This window comes from Lycium ferocissimum, chromosome 10 (genome assembly GCF_029784015.1).
Source record: "Lycium ferocissimum isolate CSIRO_LF1 chromosome 10, AGI_CSIRO_Lferr_CH_V1, whole genome shotgun sequence".
Taxonomy (NCBI): Eukaryota; Viridiplantae; Streptophyta; class Magnoliopsida; order Solanales; family Solanaceae; genus Lycium; species Lycium ferocissimum.
This window is the reverse complement of record NC_081351.1, coordinates 67,900,825-67,922,228: the sequence shown is the minus strand read 5'-3', so window position 1 is coordinate 67,922,228 and position 21,404 is coordinate 67,900,825. Positions and strand designations below refer to the sequence as shown.

The 21,404-nt window shown below is 36.3% G+C and overlaps 1 protein-coding gene and 1 long non-coding RNA gene across 4 annotated transcripts; one reads left to right on the top strand and one right to left on the bottom strand.

Moving 5' to 3' along the window:
* Positions 1-871: 871 nt before the first annotated feature.
* Positions 872-8,535, bottom strand: LOC132034521 (protein IQ-DOMAIN 13-like). 2 transcript variants are annotated; one of them, XM_059424929.1, is made up of 6 exons: positions 8,216-8,535; positions 6,789-6,886; positions 5,366-5,932; positions 3,425-3,649; positions 2,735-2,866; positions 872-1,766 (listed from the first exon to the last, which is right to left on the bottom strand). In XM_059424929.1, the coding sequence occupies exons 2-6, from the start codon at positions 6,861-6,863 to the stop codon at positions 1,050-1,052; spliced, it is 1,716 nt and encodes a 571-aa protein (XP_059280912.1). In that variant the 5' UTR covers positions 6,864-6,886; positions 8,216-8,535; the 3' UTR covers positions 872-1,049. The 2 variants fall into 2 exon arrangements, with proteins under 2 accessions (XP_059280912.1, XP_059280913.1); XM_059424930.1 differs by lacking the exon at positions 8,216-8,535 and adding an exon at positions 7,757-8,093.
* A 1,947-nt stretch (positions 8,536-10,482) lies between these two features.
* On the top strand, positions 10,483-18,866 carry LOC132032567 (uncharacterized). 2 transcript variants are annotated; one of them, XR_009408521.1, is made up of 3 exons: positions 10,483-10,882; positions 11,571-11,634; positions 18,476-18,866. It is a non-coding gene; the product is annotated as an uncharacterized LOC132032567 (long non-coding RNA). The 2 variants fall into 2 exon arrangements; XR_009408522.1 differs by having other exon boundaries at positions 18,446-18,866.
* Positions 18,867-21,404: the final 2,538 nt, after the last annotated feature.

The following is a 21,404-nucleotide window of genomic DNA, read 5'->3' as shown; positions in this document are numbered from 1 at the left end:
TTTATTGATTCACGTGATCCCAACAATAAACAATCCTGCCCATTTTGTTACATTTGGTCAAGTAACACGATAATTACCTCGGCAACTAATTCACACAATCAATTACAATTTGCCTAACTTCGGCATTAGCTTCTGTTTTTTAATATTTTCTCCTGTAATATGATGTTTGCTACTATAAAACGTTGAACGAGCAATTTTTTAATGTTTTATATACTACATTATTTATTTATGGAGTAACACGGGGCAAGAAAAAATGGTTAAAACATGATCGTGGTCTAGACGACTAGACCTAATGTTAATTTAAACAAATCTGTGAAAATGAAAGCCTAAGTGGTCAACAACTCAACATAGGCATAGAATGAGAATAGACCAACTGATACCAAGGGTACAAGAAGCTAATTTTAAGACGATAAAAAAACATATCTACATCAGTAAACAGATGACAATTTTATGTAATAGTGTTAAGAGTTGGAATTCAAAAAGTCACTACTATTCACTAGATCTTCTATAGTCTCATGTGAACTAGCAAAAGAACAAATACAACCTAAAAATGATGTTAAGGGAGATTGCGGTCGTCCAAGGGGTCTTTTAACCCAAAAATTAACGTTAAGTTCAATTGTGATCAAATAGGTGAAAGTATGGCAAAATTTAACCATTTTCAATACCCTAGGAACATTTTTAACCCTTTTCCGTTCTTTTTATATACAAGAGTACTCCAACATAAGGATATTATTACACATTGTAATTTAATATATTCATATGCATACATGATCTGAACTAAATGCAACAGATTTGGTTGAAATTGCCACAATGATCTCAATCACCTTTCTATTTTCTTCTTATTGAAACCAAAGCATTGTGAGGCATTGAATCATAGTAAAATCTTCTTATAGCCTCTTCATTATTGTACACCACTATTCTGTCAATACCATACACCAATCCATGCACTCATATTACAACAAAAAAACAAACAATAAGAACTCCACAAGTTAATAGGAATGTCCAAGATAAGTAAAAAAAAGAAGAAATAGAAAACATACAAAGAACAATCACACATATCTATTAAATGGTCTCCTCCCAACAACAGCGGGCATCGAAACAGTTGAATCCACACTTATATGATCTGCTATGGACTCAGGTTTATCGACTTCTTTTTGAGAAGTAGAATCCTTTCCAGAGCCTTTGCTCCACTTGGAAGACCAAATATTCGGAGTCAAAGGGAAGGAAAATCTTTTCTTTGTGTCACTCGATTGCTTTTCCCGATTTCTCTCCTTAGGATTGCTATTTGCTCTGGCTTTAGCTTTAGCTGAGGCAGTTTGTGACATATAATGTGGAACCGAAAATGGAGGACAACTCGTGAGGCTATCGTCGTCCTTCATTGGAAGGTCAAAAGGGTAATTAGCAGCACTAGTTCGGGCTCTTGAATACTTCTTTAGACTTGGGCTGTTCATTTGTGGTGTTCTACTCGGAGTATGCATCATCTGTTTTCCCCTTGTTGGAATTGCTGACTTAGTCGACATTGGTGTGGCTGGTGATTCATGGTTATCGTAATCAGAAAGTATGCGTCTGAAAGTAACGTTGTTTAGAGGCGTTGGACTTGGTTTGTGCTCTGAAATCGCCCTTGGTGGTGTTAGTTTGATATCTTTTGTACCAGATTGACTCTTGTTAGCGTTTCCTGAAGGGTGTTGACGTTCTAACCAATTCCACCACCATGGAAAACCATTAGCTCCCATGTCCAAAGCTGATTTTGGATCATTTTTCCATAGCTGATAAAAGAGGTACTTTAACAAAATTAGCCTTGAAACTTGGTAAGAGAGATACTTAATTGTCAAATTGTACTTAGCAAAGACCAATAACAACAAACAACTATCAAGACCTTGAACACTAGTCGCCAGTGATATGCAGAGGAGGATGGACCATTCATTTAATGAACTCATCATTTTTTATACGGAAAAGGCTTAAATATGCCATCGAACTATCTATTTAAGGAAATGTCTGGCTTATTTATGCCATCAATAGTTTGAATCAATAGCTTATTTATGCCATCGAACTATCGGAAATGACTCATTTATGCCACTCATCAATAGTTCAACTCATTTATGCCATCGTCGTTACCAAAATGACTCATCCATGACAATTTTTCATTAAAGTCGGGTTTACAATACCAGATATGACACGTGGCCTCCAACTAGATTATGGTTGTGGTGGGTTGGGTGTATGGCTCAGATTTTTTATTAATTTGGGATTTAAAATTGGGCTGGTTTAATATTAGAGGTCTACGTTGTTTAATTAAATCAACCCAATTTTAAATCCCAAATTAATAAAAAATCCGAGCCATACACCCGACCCACCCACAACCATAATCTAGTTGGAGGCTACGTGTCATATCTGGTACTGTATAATCGGCGTTAATGAAAAATTGGCATGGATGAGTCATTTTGGTAACAGTGATGGTATAAATGAGCCGAACTATTGATGAGTGGCATAAATGAGCCATTTCCGATAGTTGGATGGCATAAATGAGCCAAACTATTAACGAGTGGCATAAATAAGCTATTTCCGATAGTTATATTTGAGTCTTTTCCGTTTTCGATACGGAGTATAAATATATATGTGAAAAGTTACTAAATTTTGAGGCTTCTTTCTGCCTCACACAACTGGTGTCAGTTGTGTGAGACACATAATATAAATTTTCGATTCTTTATATGCTAAAAGGACAGGAGTCTTATTGTACCTGGTGAGAATATGCATATGCCATTGCTCTCTCCCTCTTGATGACTGCCTCCACCTTTTTCCTCATCCTTGCTTCTACTTCTTCTTTGGTCAGCGTGCTATCATCCCAATTATCCTGGTTACCGGCCTCACACTATACCAACATTTTTCATCAAACATCACAGGAAAAAGTAAGAAAATCTATTTGCATAACAAGAAAAACAAGAGCTTTAGTTTGATTACTCCTGTTATTCCTGCATCCAAATGATGATGTAATAGTAGTTCTGAAGTGTAGCTAAACAAGAACTATGTAGATACAAAAGTTGTACTAATTCTTCCATACATGATAATTAAGGAGAAGAAATCACCATTATTTAGAGAAAAGGGACAATTACCTTTTTGGTCCGCCCTAAAAGAAGTAGCCAGAATATGTTTTGTATATTAAGCATTAATATACATATTATATACATATATATACAAGTAATATACATAATCAGTGTATATGTTTTGTATATTTTGGCTTGCGCCCGTAATTAATTTTGGCAGATGGGCCAAAAATGAAAAATCCCTTTAGAAAATCATAAAATTTGAACAGATCAACTTGAACCAACAACTATCAACACCTATGGTGATTTCAACTTTCAACATACAAGAATGGTACAAACTATCACCACTAAATACGAGAAAAATCATGAAGATGGTCCAAACATACCAGCTGAGTCCATTTGCTCATGGTGCTCTCGATTTCCTTGTCGTTCCTATGTTGAAGTGCCTGGTTTTCCAACATTTGTATCCTCCTCGACTGAATTTGAGTTTGGACCCTAACGAGAAGTTGCATCTGCTTCATGGCATTTGCCGTTTGCTTTTGAACATTACTACTTCTCACAACTCCTTGAAGCCTTACCAAACCCCTCAAAGCTCTGAAACTCCTCCTTGCCTGTGAAAACAGAAAACACTCAGATTGGAATGTAACATCTATTGATAATCGATAAACTCTCTGAGAACCAAAGACATTCTAGTCCCACCAATCAACTTTTCTTGAAAGGAAAAGAAACGGGAGCTGAAAGGTTTCTTACTTAGTAGTCCTTCACCCCTCCTTGAAGAGGAAAGTCTAAGGGGTCATTTGGTTGTTGGTTAAAGTTATGCAGGTATTACTAATGCAGGGGTTAGTTATTTATGTATTAGTTATTCCATCTTCCTCCCTGTAATAATACATACGTTCCGTAATAACTTATACATGTATTAGTTATGTGGGATTGTAAATTGATAGCCAAACACCGTACTTGGTGTGCTGAATTTAATACATTGCAACTAAAATTCTACCAAACATTGTACTAGTTTAATACATGAATAATTGACTTCCTAACCAGCAACCAAACGACCCCTAAATTAAATAACCAGAAATGACAGTCCCAGAATGTTACATGTCTCCTTTTGACAAAAGATGCTATTCCTAGAAGGCAACTAGAACAAACTTGGCAATATGATAGAATTCGTCTATGAATGAATGCACACTCCATAGTTGAGATTGAATTAGGAGCATAATTTAAGGGTGGAGTTAGTACAAACATTTATGTCTTTAAAGCAAAGTCACCTTAGCAGAAAAGTTCATGATACAGGAATGAGAGCCAACCAGTTTCTTGGAAACATGGTAGCAATGTTAGGGGTCTAGAATTTAACAAAAGAAACTAAAAGTAGAAAGAACTGTCAAAAGAAAGTTAATCTCTCTGTTTATTTCCAAACTGGTTTATCATCTGCATGTGATTTTGTTTCTGCCAATGTTTTATGGAACTATGGAGATGGTTATTGGGCATGAATGACATACTTTCATCCAAAATCTCATGATTTTGCAATTATATGACCTACAACTTTTAACTCGGCATCTTACGACATGTCTCACTAAATTCAAGTTGTATTGCTGAAACTGCAGGTTATTACCTTCAAATCTGCACAGTTAAAAGAATGTATGAAAAATGGATACAAATCTTTTACTGCTACTTAGTATTGGCAACAGGTCAGATAAAGTATATGAAAATATTAGATTTAGATATGAAACTATTAGATTTAGATACTTGTAGCCTTCCTGATATTGTGTATGAAGCAGTTGTTCAAATTCCGTATTATATGCAACTAATACACGTTCTCGCTAAGGTTAGAAATGGGGGTTAAAAGTGGGGTCTGTTCTCAGTAGGGGAAGAAGCTGCCCTGAATCAGATTTTCGAGGAACATATCAAGAGAGAATTAGATTTGGTTGGACAATATGTGCCAGTCTACTGAATGAACTACTTTACTTTTGGTATCAACAACTAAGAATTGTTTTTCCTCTACTTGCTGCATCAAAAACTAAATCACAAGCTTCTACTCTCTCTGTCCCAATTTATGTGACACTCTTTAATTTTTAATCAATCCAAAAAAGAATGACACCTTTCCATATTTAGTAACAATTGACCTTAAATTTCCCATTTTACCCTTAATGAGATGATTTGCCATACAAATATCTATGACTTGTTTTAGATCACAAGTTTCAAAAGTTTTCTCTTTCATTTTTAAACTCCGTGTGCAGTCAAACACCTTCACATAAATGGGGACGGAGGGAGTAATAAAAACAGGTTAGCCGAACATTGCAAGAGGCAATTATATTCATGAAACTTACCATGTAACCTCTATAGGCTGCCTGTATCTTGGTTGCTGAAACATTGAGAGTTCTCAAAGTTGGTTCTGGCCTATAAGCATAGCTCATTTCTTTGCGGTTGCGAGTCACATTAGAAGACGATACCCTTCCATGCTGGGAAGACTTCTCTGCTACTTGTTCCACTTTTTGTTCCATGTTCTCCACCCTGCCAAGCATTTTATTTTGAGCGTGTGCAACATTTCTAACAGGATGAGCCTTAGGAGATATAGCCCTTGGAGAAGCAGCCCTAGGAGAAGTAACCCTTTGAAAAGGAGCCTTGGGAGAAGCAAGCCGGCGAGAAGACGAAGCCTTAGGAGAGGCGATTCTTGGAGAAGTAGCACCAGGAGATGTACCCCTATAAGAAGAAACCCGAGGAGAGACAGGTCCTGGTAAAGTGAATCTTGGAGAAAGTAGTTTTTGTTCATCTACTTCTCCAAGTATTTTCTCAATACTACTTGGCCCTCTGAAGAGAGGGATATAAGATTTGGTCTCTGCATGCTTCTGTTTTCCGCGACCCTTCTTTTCCTTAGAACTTTTCTTGTCTGATTCCTGCAACAATCGTCAAATTTAGGTACAATCATGCAGCAAATTCTCCACATGATCCCAGCATGATCCTTCCAGGAACATTTCAGGCATATACATGCTACAAGACATATAATACTGTACTACTAATTAAAATGAACATGGACAATTGAGGACTCATGTAGCCACGGGCGGATTCAGGATTTGAAAATTTTAAGTTCCTGTAATGACCTCAAGTTAATATACAATACTAACTGGGTTCACACTTCACAGTCAAATATATATATATTTATTCAATGAATTTCTTATACATAAATAATGTCTGGACAAAAGCTATTGGGTCCCTGTGAATCCATGCATCATACTCTGCATCCGCCATGCATATAACCGACACCAACTTACTCAGGATGAGGGGTAGTAATAGTAGTTATTGACTTGTTGTACATGCTACAGAACAGTGTACAGATCAGAATATATCTGTAAATAGTGGTCTCATTTCATACATCTTGATTTAAAATGGTTTTGGATTTTAAGCTGGCTTCAATTGTTACATATATTTTTTCAGTCAGAGGAAATAAGACACAAACTTGTTGAAATTGGTCTATAGACTAGTTTTGTAGGGGGGGAAATCTCATTATGATCTGAATTCTTATGTATGTGAGCTATAATCATCGCGAACAAACATCATCTTCAACATTTTTGCTATCATTAATTTATTTGCGAACAAAAATCATATTCGACATAAAATGAAAATTCCGAGAATGCTAATTTCAAAATATGAAGGTACCACCTTTCTCAAAATGAAGTAATATGGTTTTTTTTGAAAAAAACATAAAGGCAAAGACTAGCAACTTGTCCTTCTGAAAGTGTGACATAAACTTACATTGGCTAGTTTCTCCTTGGAGCTGGGTGTAAACACCCTTTTGATGGCAGAAAACCAACTGCCTTTTTTACCCATGGTTCTAGCATTACTTTTTCACCCTGAAAAAATAGCAAATTAACTTAATCTAACACATGCAGTTCAAAAGGCAACATTTGATGATACTAAAAGAATAATACTACAGAATTTACACATAGAATTGGCATTTTTGGAGGTTGAATTGGATTTTTTTATTTATATCTAAAATTATGTTGAATAGAATTGGTAAAACATAGATCCCACAGCTAAATCATAACACCAAAAAGTACTTGCCAGAACTTCTTTATTTATTTCGTTATTGAGAAGTATATATGTAACATGATACTAAGTAAGAAGATGTTTCATCTAACAAAAAGTTAAATTTCAAAGTTTAGCAGATTTAGCTGCTATATGGTGATAAAATAAGTTCAAATTATTCACCATGAAATGATTTTCTTTTCGTTTTTCAAAGAGTGGCAAGGAGGGATAAAAAGAATTCATGGAAAATAAAAATAATGAATAGAGGGAAGAAAAACCTAGGGATTAATTTTTCTTAATAATCTTTTGAAATTTAAATACAAGTTTAAAAAGAGGATTCCAGTTCGTAAATTGAATCTCAAAACACAGACTTTCAACACAAAAGTAGGACTATTACTATGATGGCCAATTCCAAAGTTCCTACTAGCCATATTTAAGAACACATATATAACAAGAAAATTGTCCATCTAAGCTTCTCTTCAAGCACATGAAGTCAAGAGAAACTATTTTACATCTTGGCTTTGATTTCTCACTTGATCTTCTTTTTTTCCAATATGTTGATGGAGAGAGATAGAAATTGTCTTAATTGTCGGTAAAAAGATTTAACTTATATACACGGACAAAAACACGAAGAATAAAAAACATTACGGCCTCACAATTTTAACATGCACACATAGAAAAAGTGAGAAACACACCATAGACCAGGTGAGAAACCAAAAAAAGAAATCACCAAAGGTTGTGCTGGGACTGATTTGATCTTTTCATCATTAACGTGAGTTCGAGCCTTGGGTATGAAAAAAAATATGCCAGGGAGCGCTTCTTCGTGAATCCAAGTTAATCTATCCCAATACGGGCATTGAACGTCGGGGGAGAAAACAAAAAAAAAATCACCAAAGGTTGTAACGGGGTTGGTAGGATCTTTCCATCCTTAACCAGAGGTTGAGCTTGGAGTATGGAAGCGTTTCTTCGTGAATCCAAGTTAATCGAACCCAATATGGGCACCGATCACCGGGTGAGAAACCACAAGAAAGAAACAGAGAAAAACAAACAAACAGCAAACAGAGGAAAAAATCATTTAAAGAAAAAAGAGAGAATTGAGCCCAAAAAAAAAAGAAGGTAATTTAATTTTTTTAAAAAAAGATTCAACTCTGTACCTCCACTGTTGTCTTGAATCTTCCATAGACCCTATGATAAAAGCTGCAATAAAAACCAAAAGCAAATTCCAAATCAAGAAGAAGTAAAAACTGAGCTTTTTGCTTTCTCTGTCTCTCTATAACTCTCTCTCTCTCTCTGTCTGTCTAGCTTATTTTCAGTTTGCTATACCATAATACTGGTGTCCCTTTTTAGGATTTTGATTCACCAACTACTTTGAATCTTGTTTGTAGCTGGCAACATTTTTTTTTTTGTTTTCTTTTCCTTTTTATTGTTATATTTTCACCTTTTCTTTTGTCCTCCACTTTACCTTTCACCTTTTGAGTTTTTATATTTTTTCTTTTGGTTTTAATGATCTTTCATGATGAAAGTATCCGTGAGGAACGACCAAATTTGATTCAAATTGTCTTTTTTATTTTTATTTATATATATATATATATTTATATCTTTTTTATTCAAATTTCCTTATTTTTTTTATTAGGTGGGGAAGGAAGTTGGCCACTTTTTCACTCAATGGCCTTTTTGGCGGGGCCTCAACTGACTTTACTTGAATGGGAAGACTATTTTAGCTAACAGATGTAATTTCACCACCTATTACTTGTTTTAAACAACTAATGATAAGTTTGGTTTTATGTCACTCCTGTTTAATCCATGCGTCTTAAGTGACTCCTTTTGACTTGATCCAAAATTTAAAAAAGAATGAACATTTTAGAAATTTATGGTCTAAAATAAACCTTTGACATTTTGTGTGGCCATAAATTATTTCATTAAGGGTAAAAAAGAAATTTTAGTTAAATTGTTTCCAATTATAGAAAGATGACATTCTTTTTGTGGATTGACTAAAAAAGAAAATGTACCACATAAATTGGGACAGAGTATTATATCATGGGATGAATGCAGTGGCAGAGCGGAGCCACATGCATCCAAGGGGTGTCAACTGACATTCCTTCGCCGAAAAATTACACTGTGTAAATACGTAAAAAGAGAGAGCGCGCGCGCGCGCGCACACACACACACTATGTGTTGAACCCCCTTAATTTCGTCGTATATTTACTTTTTATATTTTGACATCCTTTAGTATAAATTCTCGTTCCGCCACTGGATGAATGCGATACTTCTATTCTTAATCTGACCTTGGATTCGAATCATGAAAATAGAGAAATTTCTTATTAGGAGCGTTTTCTCTTTAAAGAACTTATTTAGCATGAATCCGAATTAGTTGAAATAATAGTCATCAAAACTCAAAAATTGGACACTGACTTGTTGGATAAGAAGAGAAAGTAGCATCCGAGGACCTTTAACTATCTAAAACAATCGCATTTGAGTTGTGACTTCTACTTATGTCATGATGATGTTTTGCAACAAATTTTGGCCATTTTTCTCATTTAACAATTTTTCCCTGCATTTCAATTTATTTGAATCGGTTTGACAATGACAGGGTTTAAAAAAGATTTTTTTTTGAAACTTGCGATCTTAAGTAAGTCATAAACATTTTTATGGCTATAAATTATACTATTAAGGGTGAAATAAGAAGTTTAAAATTAAATTATTTCAATTGGAAGTCGTCGTCATCTTTTAAACAAATTAAAAAGAAAAATAATGTCAAATAAAACTGAAGAAATGGAGAAGTATGTCTCACTTGCATTAAAATCAAGCCTTTTTTTTTTTTTTTTTTTATAAATTAATTTTTTAAAAAGTGTAGCAAAAAGAAAAGAAGAGGACTTATTTTTTGTTGATCATCAAATTTAATTAGATTTTGTAAGTAAGAGGTACAAATGAGAATTTTTTCAAAATTATTAGAAGGTATATAAGAAAGTAATAAAGTGAAAATATTCAAGAATCATATTTGGTGTTTAAATTTATTTGGAAGGAACGGTCATACACGGTAAACATAGTGGTCCAAATAGCTTAAAAAGCACATTAAAAAGGACTACTCGAAAAAGATTGTCATCTCTTGTCCCTTGAAGATTCATATATCAACATCGCTTGAGAAAGAGGATTTTTTTTTTTTTGTCGTAGTTGTTACATTTGATAATTGATTTTTAGGTATGTATTTGAATGCATACTCTAATTCAATTAAAGGTGTTTTCTCTTGGTAAATGAGTGCCTTTCTAAACAACCTCCTATCTTCCGAGATAGGGGTACAGACACTTTACCCTTCCTGATCCCACATCATGGGCATTTGAGATTTGACAGTATGTTGTTGTTGTTGTTGTTGACTTTAATTCAATTAAAGAGATTTTTTATTGCAAGACATATGCAACTATCATATATTGGTAGTGTAATATCTCGAATTTTTTTTACCAAGCATTACATCCTATACCTAAATCTTATGCTCAAAAGGTCATATAATGCTTAGAGCGGAGAAGTAGTTTGGAACAAGTTGGAATTTTTAGGGAAAGAAGACGACCTTAGTGCATTAAATTTAAACGGTCACAACTCCCAATGTATAAGGAGTTTAGCCATGAAATAAAGTATCAAATTAAAGCCCTTGAACTCTAGTTTTGAATGCTTCAAACCGTTTGTCATTTTGACAGTCCTACAAAACTGTCACATTTTATTGGGGGCTGTCAAAGAGCTTGTTTAGGCGCTAAAGTACCGATTCATGGTGGGCAGCGTCACCCAAGCGTTGATCCGTTTGAGCGCAAAGCAGTGGGCATAGCATCCAGGTAAAATATTATATTCCCTCTGTTTCAATTTATATGAACCTATTTCCTTTTTAGTCCGTGCTAAAATGAATGACCTCTTTCCTAATTTGGAAACAAATTCACTTTATGAAATGATTTACAGACACAAATATTCAAGACTTATTTTGAACCACAAGTTTCAAAAGTTTCACTCTTTCTTAAATGTCGTGCCCAGTCAAATGGGTTCACATAAATTGAAACGGAGGTAGTAAATATAAGCGGAAAAGAGAAAACTATATAGTTTATTTTCAGACCTAGAGCTTTTGAAATGGTTTTGACACAGGCACTTCAAGGTAATCAAAGATGAGTAACTCATGATATATATATATATATATATATATATATATATATATATATATATATATATATTCTATCACTTAATTATCTTCCTGACATCAAATCACTTGGCAAATCTCATGATTCCAAGGAGCAACTTCAAGACTCAAGAGAGGAAAAACTTATAATTTTGTGAGAACTTTGCTCAAAGTAAATCTCGTTACCTCATATCGTTAGAGGTAGAATATGTTGGCCGTATTACGATTATAGAATAAAAGATTGATGGAGTTCATGGATTTAACTATAAGCCCTAAATGCCTACATAATACATTTGATTAAGGAATTAGGTTGAGTGAAAAGTTTGGGTTAACAATTTTAAACACTTAAATTGTAGAATGTACATTTCGTGGAGTTGACTATACGAGGGTTGTTAAGAAGACTTGGACAGTTGATTTGAGGTAAACTCCTGTTCGCAAAATAATCTGTATAAGTTTAAATAAAGTTTCAACACAATCTGTAGAACACTTAGTAAAAACAGATTACACAGTATAAAATACTTAACAGTAAAATACTTAAAACCAGTAAACTACAGAAACCGAAAAATCAATAGAACCAGTGTTGGAAAAATAAAAATATTTTCAGAATATAATCGAGCCCACTTAGTTCAAAGTGTGTCCTTAAGGAAATTATTCCCTGTGAAGCATTTCGAGGTTGATGGAATATCCCTCCTGTGATAAAATGATTATCTTACCGAATAGTAGTGCTCCAAATTCGTAGCGGCGAACCACTCAACGGCGATGTATCACACGAGAATAAAACAAGAGAGTTTTGGAGAGAAAGGTTTTATTTTGTTTTCGAGCGCAGAAAAATTAGTAATGAATTCTGGAACAAATAAGAATTTATAGCAGTTGGAGATACTGATTCTGAATGTTTGCAACCATTCGGATCGATCACCACCAGTGTTTTTGGAGGGAAATTCGAAAATATCCGGGAAGAGAAAAACAGACCGGGTCGGTCACAAGTCGCAGGTCAGGGTCGATCCGTGTTGGATGTTTATAATTAATTAATTAAATAAATAAATAATTAAAGAAAAGTTTGTCCAAAAAGATAATCAATCAAGCCGAAGCCGAAGCCGAAGCCGAGCCGAGCGAGCGACGACGACGGCGCGAGGGGTCCTTGCCCCCTCAACCCTTTTAGCAACTAGAGAAGGTGTAATGTAATATATACACCTCTCTTTCTTTCTCTTTTCCTATGTGACAAATGCTTTAACCAAAGCAAAAGGGACCTTTTACATTCCCCAAAGCAAAAGGGACCTTTTACATTCCTTTCACTTTTCATCCCATCATTTCCCATTCACCAATATCAAAACCCAACAATCCCACACATGAATGGGGAATGGCCATAATATAAAAGAATGCGCGGACAAGTGTGATATACAAGCGAAGATTGCGTATCCGGATAAGTAGGTTTCCTTTTGAACTTTCCGTAGTGAACTTATATCGCATATACTCGATCAATCGGTAGATTTGATATCTTTGAACCGTCGAACTTTGTTGTATACCTAGACAACATAAGTCACACAATCAACCCTCAATTGTTTATGGTTCTCACGGTTGTGTTCGTTTCGACCATGAACACCGCTTTTGGTTTCATGAGTGCATAGAGAATGGGCCTTCATTGTCATTCCCCTTTAAAGCGGCTTGCACTTAACACTCACATAGGTGATTTCTAAACATGTGGTCCTATAGCCACATTATCTGGTCATACACTACCAAATTTAGATAATTATTAAAAACCTTAATGCTTTATTAACTCATTAACAAGCCATAAAGTTTTATCCTTATTTCTGAACATTGTCTTCATCCGAGAATGGGTTGAGTTATTTGACAATGTTGAACCGTCGATCCACAACTTTGTTTGATCTCCTTGAACCTAGCTCTTGGTATCTCCGCCTGCACTAGGTAGAGTTACCGCCATGATGACTTGCCCTCGGCCTTAACCCCATTCCCATTGATGATCTACTAACTCCCTCTCTAGATAAGCCTTTTGTAAGCAGATCCGCTACGTTATCTCTTAACTTTACATAGTCAATGATAACGCCACTAGAGAGGAGTTGTCTAACGGTATTGTGTCTCCTTCGTATGTGATGAGATTTTCCGTTATACATTACGCTCTCTGCCCTACCTATTGCTGCTTGACTGTCACAATGTATACATATAGGAGCCAAAGGTTTGGGCCAGAATGGAATATCTTCTAAGAAATTCCGAGCCATTCGAGAAAACCTTCTTCATCGGCCTTGTCTAAAGCTATGAATTCGGATTCCATAGTGGAACGGAAGGCGATGCAAGTTTGTTTGGATGATTTTCAAGACACCTTTGCTCCACTCCCAATTGTGAAAACATATCCACTCGTGGATTTAACTTCGCCGATCCGGTGATCCAATTTGCATCACTATATCCCTCAATCACTTCAGATATTTATTATAATGCAAAGCATAGTCTTCGAGTATGTTTCGTATACCCCCCGAAACTCGTTTCATTGCCATCCAATGTGTGTGATTGGGATTACTTGTAAACCGACTCAGTTTGCTAATAGCACATGCTATATCTGGTAGTGTACAATTCATGATATACATCAGACTTCCCAACACTCTCGCATAGTCCCCTTGTGATTTACTTTCACCTTCTTTTGAAGTGCGTAACTCACATCAATTGGAGTTCGGCAATCCCGAGATCACGCACTTGAACTTGTCAAGTACTTTCTCTATGTAGTGAGACCGTGATAATGCTATACCTTGTGGAGTTCTATGAATTTCGATTCCTAGGATTACATCAAAGAACTCTAAGTCTTTCATGTCAAATTTGCTAGCCAATGCCAAGACGCTTTGTAACATTTATATCCGCCATATCTTTGCTCATTATCAAAGATGTCATCAACATACAAACAAACAATGACTTCGTGGCTCCTCGGAGTGTTTTTAATGTAAACACATTTATCACACTCATTGATTTTAAAGCCATTTGCCAAACACGGTTTGGTCAAATTTAGCATGCCATTGTTTGGGTGCTTGTTTAAGTCCATAAAGCGACTTTACAAGTTTGCACACTTTCTTTTCTTTACCAGAACCACAAAACCCTCAAGTTGTTCCATGTAAATTTCTTCCTCCAAATCACCATTTAAGAAAGTCGTTTTAACGTCCATTTGGTGAATTTCAAGTCCATACACTAATGCCGCAGCCACTAACACCCGAATGGACGTTATTCTTGTTAAAGTAGTATGTGTCAAAATAATCAAGACCTTCTTTTTGTCTATAACCTTTGACCACAAGTCTTGCCTTATATTTGTCAATAGTGCCATCAGCTTTCATTTTTCTTTTAAAAATCCATTTAGAACCTAAAGGCTTGTTTCCAGGAGGAAGATCAACCACTTCCCATGTGTGGTTATCTAAGATTGATTGAATCTCACTATTGACCGCTCTTTTCCAAAATCTTTGAATCGAGGAGATGACATAGCCGCCTTGAAATTTTGAGGCTCATTTTCAAGTAGGAATGTCATAAAATCTGGACCGAAGGAAGTAGATGTCCTTTGACGTTTGCTACGCCTTGGATCTTCTTCGCTAGGGGCATTCTCCTTTGGTTCTTGCCGTGGTCGTTTAAATCTTTCATTCGACGACTTGCATTCAATTTTATACGGATAGATGTTTTCAAAGAATTCAGCATTATCAGATTCAATTACCGTATTATTATGAATTTCGGGATTGTCAGAATCATGAACCAAAAATCTACATGCTTTACTGTTTGTTGCATATCGAATGAAAACACAGTCCACGATTTTTGATCCTATTTTCACCCTTTTGGGTAAAGGAACTTGTACCTTTGCTAGACACCCCCACACTTTAAAATATTTCAAGTTGGGTTTTCTTCCTTTCCATTTTTCATAAGGAATAGAGTGTGTTTTGCTGTGGGGTACTCTGTTGAGTATTCGGTTAGCTGTAAGGATAGCTTCCTCCCCTCAAATTCTGCGGTAAACTGGAACTGATTAGTAAAGCATTCATCATTTCTTTCAATGTTCGATTTTTCCTTTCCGCAACTCCATTGGATTGTGATGTGTAGGGGGCAGTAGTTTGATGGATGATTCCATATTCTAAACATATTTACGCAAAAGGAGATTCGTATTTCCCCTATCACTTCTAATCATTTTAATCTTTTTATTCAATTGATTTTCGACTTCATTCTTATATTGCTTAAATGCTTTTATTGCTTCATCCTTACTATTTAGCAAATAAACATAACAATATCGAGTGCAATCGTCAACAAAAGTTATGAAATACTTTTTCCCACGCGAGATGGTATTGACTTCATATCACAAATGTCGGTAATGGATTAAGTCTAAAGGATTTGAATTCTTTTGAATGTACTTATACGAATGCTTAACAAACTTTGATTCAACACATATTTGACATTTAGATATATTACACTCAAATTTAGGCAATATTTCAAGATTAATCATTTTTCGCAAGGTTTTGTAATTGACATGTCCTAAACGAACATGCCATAAATTATTTGACTCAATAAGTAAGAAGAAGCATATTTTCCATTAATATTGTCAAAAACCATTACATTAAGTTTGAAAAGGCCCTCGGTGAGGTAGCCCTTTCCTACAAACATGTCATTCTTACTAAGTACAAATTTATCACTAACCAAAGACGCAAGACTTAAACCCATTTTTCACGAGTAGTGCGGTTGAAACTAGGTTCTTCCTAATTGTTGGAACGTGTATGACGTTGTTGAGAGTCAACACCTTTTCGGATGTCATCTTCAAATGGAACCTTTCCATATCCTTCAACTTTGGTCAAGATTTCCTATGTATAGCTCCTCCTCTTCGGATCCGGCGGGAGTGTAGGTTCCAAATGCTTCCTTAACGGCAGGCGCGCATGTCGAGTGGCGCCTTAATCAAGCCACCACCCTTCTGGGTTACCAACCGAGTTGCACTCGGACGATTGCATGTGTCATCAACATCTTCCACCATGTTTGCCGACCCTTGTTTTTCTCTTTGTCCTTCTTGGGGGCACGATCGGGAGCTTTATGGCCCGCGTTTTTACCACAATTATAACGATTACCTCTTAAACTTTTTCTTGTTAGGATCCTTCTCCTTTCCAGGCCTCTTCCTTTTCTTGTTCTTTCGGAGCTATAAAGATCTTCAACGACGTTTGCCCCTTCAATTGGTGAACTCTTTCGTACCTCTTCTCGGTTTTCTTATCTTCCTCGATCTTGAGACGAATCACAAGATCCTCCAACTTCATTTCTTTTCTCTTGTGCTTAAGATAATTCTTGAAATCTTTCCATAGAGGACGGCAACTTCTCAATCATCGTGCAGCCACTTGAACGCTTCATTCACTACCATACCTTCAAGAATAAGGTCATGGAAGATAAGTTGAAGCTCTTGAACTTAGGTTCCAACGGTTTTTCCATCCACCATTTTGTAGTCTAGGAATTTGGCAACCACAAACTTCTTCAAGCAAGCATCTTCGGTTTTGTACTTCTTTTCAAATTGCACTCCATAGTTCTTTGAGGTCTCTCTTTGCAACCGTAGACGTTGTACAAGTCGTCTTCTAAGGCACTCGAAATGTAGCCTTTGCACAAAAAATCAGCCCGTTTCCAAGCCTCGGTAACCATGAACTTTTGGTTGTCGGGCATGTCGGCGACAGGTGCACGGGAGAGGGGGTCCTCATCGGTGAACTTTTGCATACCAAGGGTGGTAAGCCAAAAGAACATTCTTTGCTGCCATCCTTTAAAGTTGGCACCGGTGAACTTCGCAGGTTTCTCAGCCGGTGGCACAGCGGTACGGGTTGTAGGAGTAACCGCTGGTGCAATATTCGCAGAGGGAGTTCCAGTCTCAATTGCCATTATTTCTTTGTCACTGTCAAATCGACAAACTGTTTTTGTTAATAAAACCAGAATAGCAATTAAATCACAAACTTAAACGATGAAGATTTTATTTCTTCAAATCGCAGTATAATTATGAACTTTGGTATTCCAACAAAGTTTTTATATCTTCGAGTCAGAACACTAATATTCATATGGAGTAGAAAACTACACAAGTTTTAATCTCCTTAAACATAATACAGATTATAATATTATAGATAATTTCCTTAAGATTGTTCGCAAAATAATCTGTATAAGTTTAAATAAAGTTTCAACACAATCTGTAAAACACTTAGTAAAAACAGATTACACAGTATAAAATACTTAACAGTAAAATACTTAAAACCAGTAAACTACAGAAACTGGAAAATGAACAGAACCAGTGTTGGAAAAATAAAAATATTTTCAGAATATAATCGAGCCCACTTAGTTCAAAGTGTGTCCTTAAGGAAATTATTCCCCTCACAGTACTCGAGGTTGATGGAATATCTCCTCCCAGGATAGAACGATTATCTTACCAGAATAGTAGTACTCCAAATTCAGGTAGCGGCGAATCACTCAACGGCAGTGTATCACACAGAATAAAACAAGAGAGTTTTGGAGAGAAAGGTTTTATTTTGTTTTCGAGCGCAGAAAAATTAGTAATGAATTCTGGAACAAATAAGAATTTATAGCAGTTGGAGATACTGATTCTGAATGTTTGCAACCATTCAGATCAGTCACCAGGTTTTTGGAGGGAAATTCGAAAATATCCGGGAAGAGAAAAAAGGACCGGGTCGGTCACAAGTCGCGGGTCAGGGTCGATCCGTGTTGGATGTTTATAATTAATTAATTAAATAAATAAATAATTAAAGAAAAGTTTGTCCAAAAAGATAATCAATCAAGCCGAGCAACGACGACAGCACAAGGGGTCCTTGCCCCCTCAACCCTTTTAGCAACTAGAGAGGGTGTAATGTAATATATGCACCTCTCTTTTCTTCTCTTTTTCCTATGTGGGACAAATGCTTTAACCAAAACAAAAGGATGTTTTACATTCCCTTCACTTTTCATCCCATCATTTCCCATTCACCAATATCAAAACCCAACACTTCCTTGTTTCACGTGCATATTAAGTGTTTATAGATTACCTAAGTATAAATTAAGTTAAAGCCTGATATGTTTGTACAATCTAATAAGCTTTGCAATTTTAGTGCTTGAACTGCTAGCTTTACACTTCATAATGAACAATATAAATAACTCAGTCAGGTGCAAACGTTTAACCAGTTAGCTCATAATATTGAAATTGATTAAATTGCATGATTTGATTTAATTGCTTGTTGCATATGAAATAATTTGTCTTTCTCAGATTCAGCTCAAATTTAGATAATGTGATCAGATGCGGCATGTGAAAAGTATTCAACCTCGTTAGGCGTGGTGTCCCGGAGGCAGGACTATCTACCTCATACTTGCAGGTGCTAATTAACACGTTCATGTATGAGAGAAATAGTCAATCTCCACGAGTGTGAGTATCCCCACAACCAGGGTAGGACAACAATCCGGCACTTGCAGGTGCTAACATGCACATATTTAGTTTGGGAGAAGTGGCCAACCTCCTCAAGTGTGAGTGTTTCCAGGGCCAGGGTAGGATATCTACTCCACATACCGATGCCATGGTTTGTAAAACCTATTTAGAATAAAATGTTTCCAGTTATACTCGGATTCAATGCATATCTCAGATTTCATGATTCAATTTCAGCTTATAGATTTCAATGTTAACTAAATGAATTGTTTAATTACTCCATTGCACCTTTATTATATTTATTATTTATTTAGCGTCAGACTAGTCTTGTTCCACGCTTAAGGGGCAGTCAACAAGACTTATTGGGTACCCCTTTCAGTGGTACTTAGCCTATTTGGGTCTGCTACGTGTGTGACAAGTATTGAGGACGTAGGTGACGGTATTTTTGATGAGTTCCGGACTTGGCTATTCAGTTGATAGACATTTGTTGATTGATCCAGCGATGACCTCTTCCAACTTTTACATTCTCTTTAGACATCATACTATTCCTGGTAATACCCATAATCTATGTATTTCAATTTTTTCCAAATTCTAGAAGCTCGTGACTTCTTGTCGGCAGGGGCGGAGGAAGAGTAGAAGTTACGAATTTAGTAACTTTGGTCCAAATCATGTATTTATCTTAAGAAAATCATTGAATATGTACAAATTATTACTCCAATTTAGAACCCAATAGCTTAAAAGATTTAAAATCTTGAACCCATAAAACTTTAATTTCTGGCCCCGCCTCTACTTGTCAGAGGGTTAGTTTGATAGATGTTTTGGGATAATTATTCCTTATTCAGTTTGACATATTGCCTCTTATAAGGATTTATTATCTATTACTTTTGATGTTAAGTTGAATTAGAACTTGCAATCAGATACTTCAGGGTCACAACAAATAGTAAGGGTTGGGTATCAATTATATTCCATCCCAATTAGGGACGAGAAAGGTAATTTATCATTTTTCTTTGACATGTTTAAGAAAATTCAATTTTCAGCACTGCTTGTCTTGTGATTTTAATTGTTTCAGTTATTTCCACTAATTAACTTGACATTCTTCTCCTTCTTTCTCGTGGCATGTGATATTGTATTGTTCTCCTTAGATAAATTAAGGGGTCCAAATAATGAAACCACAAATGGGATGATAAAATACTACTTTTTTTTTTCTTTTCAAAATATACTATTTCTAGATTAACCTTAATTTCTTTATGACAAAGTCTTCAAACACTCACGTTGCAATTTTTTTGAAAAAGTGAAGACATTCATTTGAGAAAGCCATTCATAAATGTTGTTTTTTTTTAGCTTGACATCATATACTTCCGTATTTGTAGTATACAAACTTGTCCCTCGAACCAGAAAGTCATTCATTTCAAATTTGCAGAGTGTATTCACTTACAGTAGTTTTTTTTTTTTAGTTTTTGTAAAAAAAAAAAAAAAAAAAAAAAAAAAGAGAAAAGGACAGCATGGTCTTCATATTTTGCCTTGGCTTGTAAGTTAGACTACCCAAGCAGTACATCCTCATCGATCACCCATCCTACTACTTTTGTGAAAAATAATAATTTTTAATGTACTATTTGGTCCAGTTTTTCTTTTAGATTTTTGAAGTCCATCAAACTACCTTCTCTAAGAAAGATCTTTTTGTAGTAAATCAATCCGTGCCTCGTATTGATGTATCAAAGTTATTATATACAAAGTAGGTATCCCTAATTAGAATGATACTAGCCTAAATTACAGGACTCGATTACAATACATAAGGAAGGGAATATTTACAATATTTATACTATTACATAGTCTATCACACCCCCGCAAGCCGAAGCGGGAGGTTGTCGTACGCTTAGACTCGGTCTCCCCGAAATCATCAAAGACGCGCGCGGAAGACCTTTAGTGAAGATATTCCGCGATCCGTAAAGGGACGGGACGTGAAGGACACGAACTTCTCCACGGGCAACTTTCTCACGTACGAAAATGTATGTCCATCTCAATATGTTTAGCGGCGTCAGGCCGAACTCGGATTACCCGATAGGTATATGGCACTAACATTATCACAATAGACTAATGTAGTCGACCGAATTGACAACGGAGCTCCAAGAGAAGGTTGCGAAGCCAACAGACTCGTATACTACATTAGCAACGCCACGGTATTCGGCCTCTGCACTCGATTTAGACATAGTAGGTCGCCGTTTGATGACCAGAGAGGAGGTTATCGCCGAGGAAGACACAAGAATCCGCATGTGGAGCGGCGAGTGTCCGGACAACCACCTCATCCGTATCGCATAAGATACAAGAGTAGGCACGAGGACTTGGTGGGGCGTACGTGGAGACCAAAGTCAATAGTACCTTGAATGTATCGGACTATGCGTTTAAGAGATGCATGGGCAACCTTAGGATCATGCATGTGAAGGCATACTTGTTGAACCCATAGGAGATGTCTGGTCGCGTGAATGTAAGGCATCGTAACGCGCCGCCAACTTACGATATTGGGTGGGATCATCGCAAGGAGGGCCGGCCGTGGCACCAAGTTTGGCTTCGTGTCGACCGCGTCCGACCGTTTCTACAGTACCATGCCCGCACGCTCTATAATGTCCGCCGCATAATTTTTTTCGAGAGAAACATGCTTGTGGTGAAGTCCGGGTACAGCCGATACCCGTAAAATAGTCGAGAGGGCCCAAATCCTTCATAGCAACCAAAGACTCGTTGCAGACATGATGGATTTCGGAGAGCATCGAGGAAGTCGTGAGAATAATATCATCAACATATAGCAGAATGT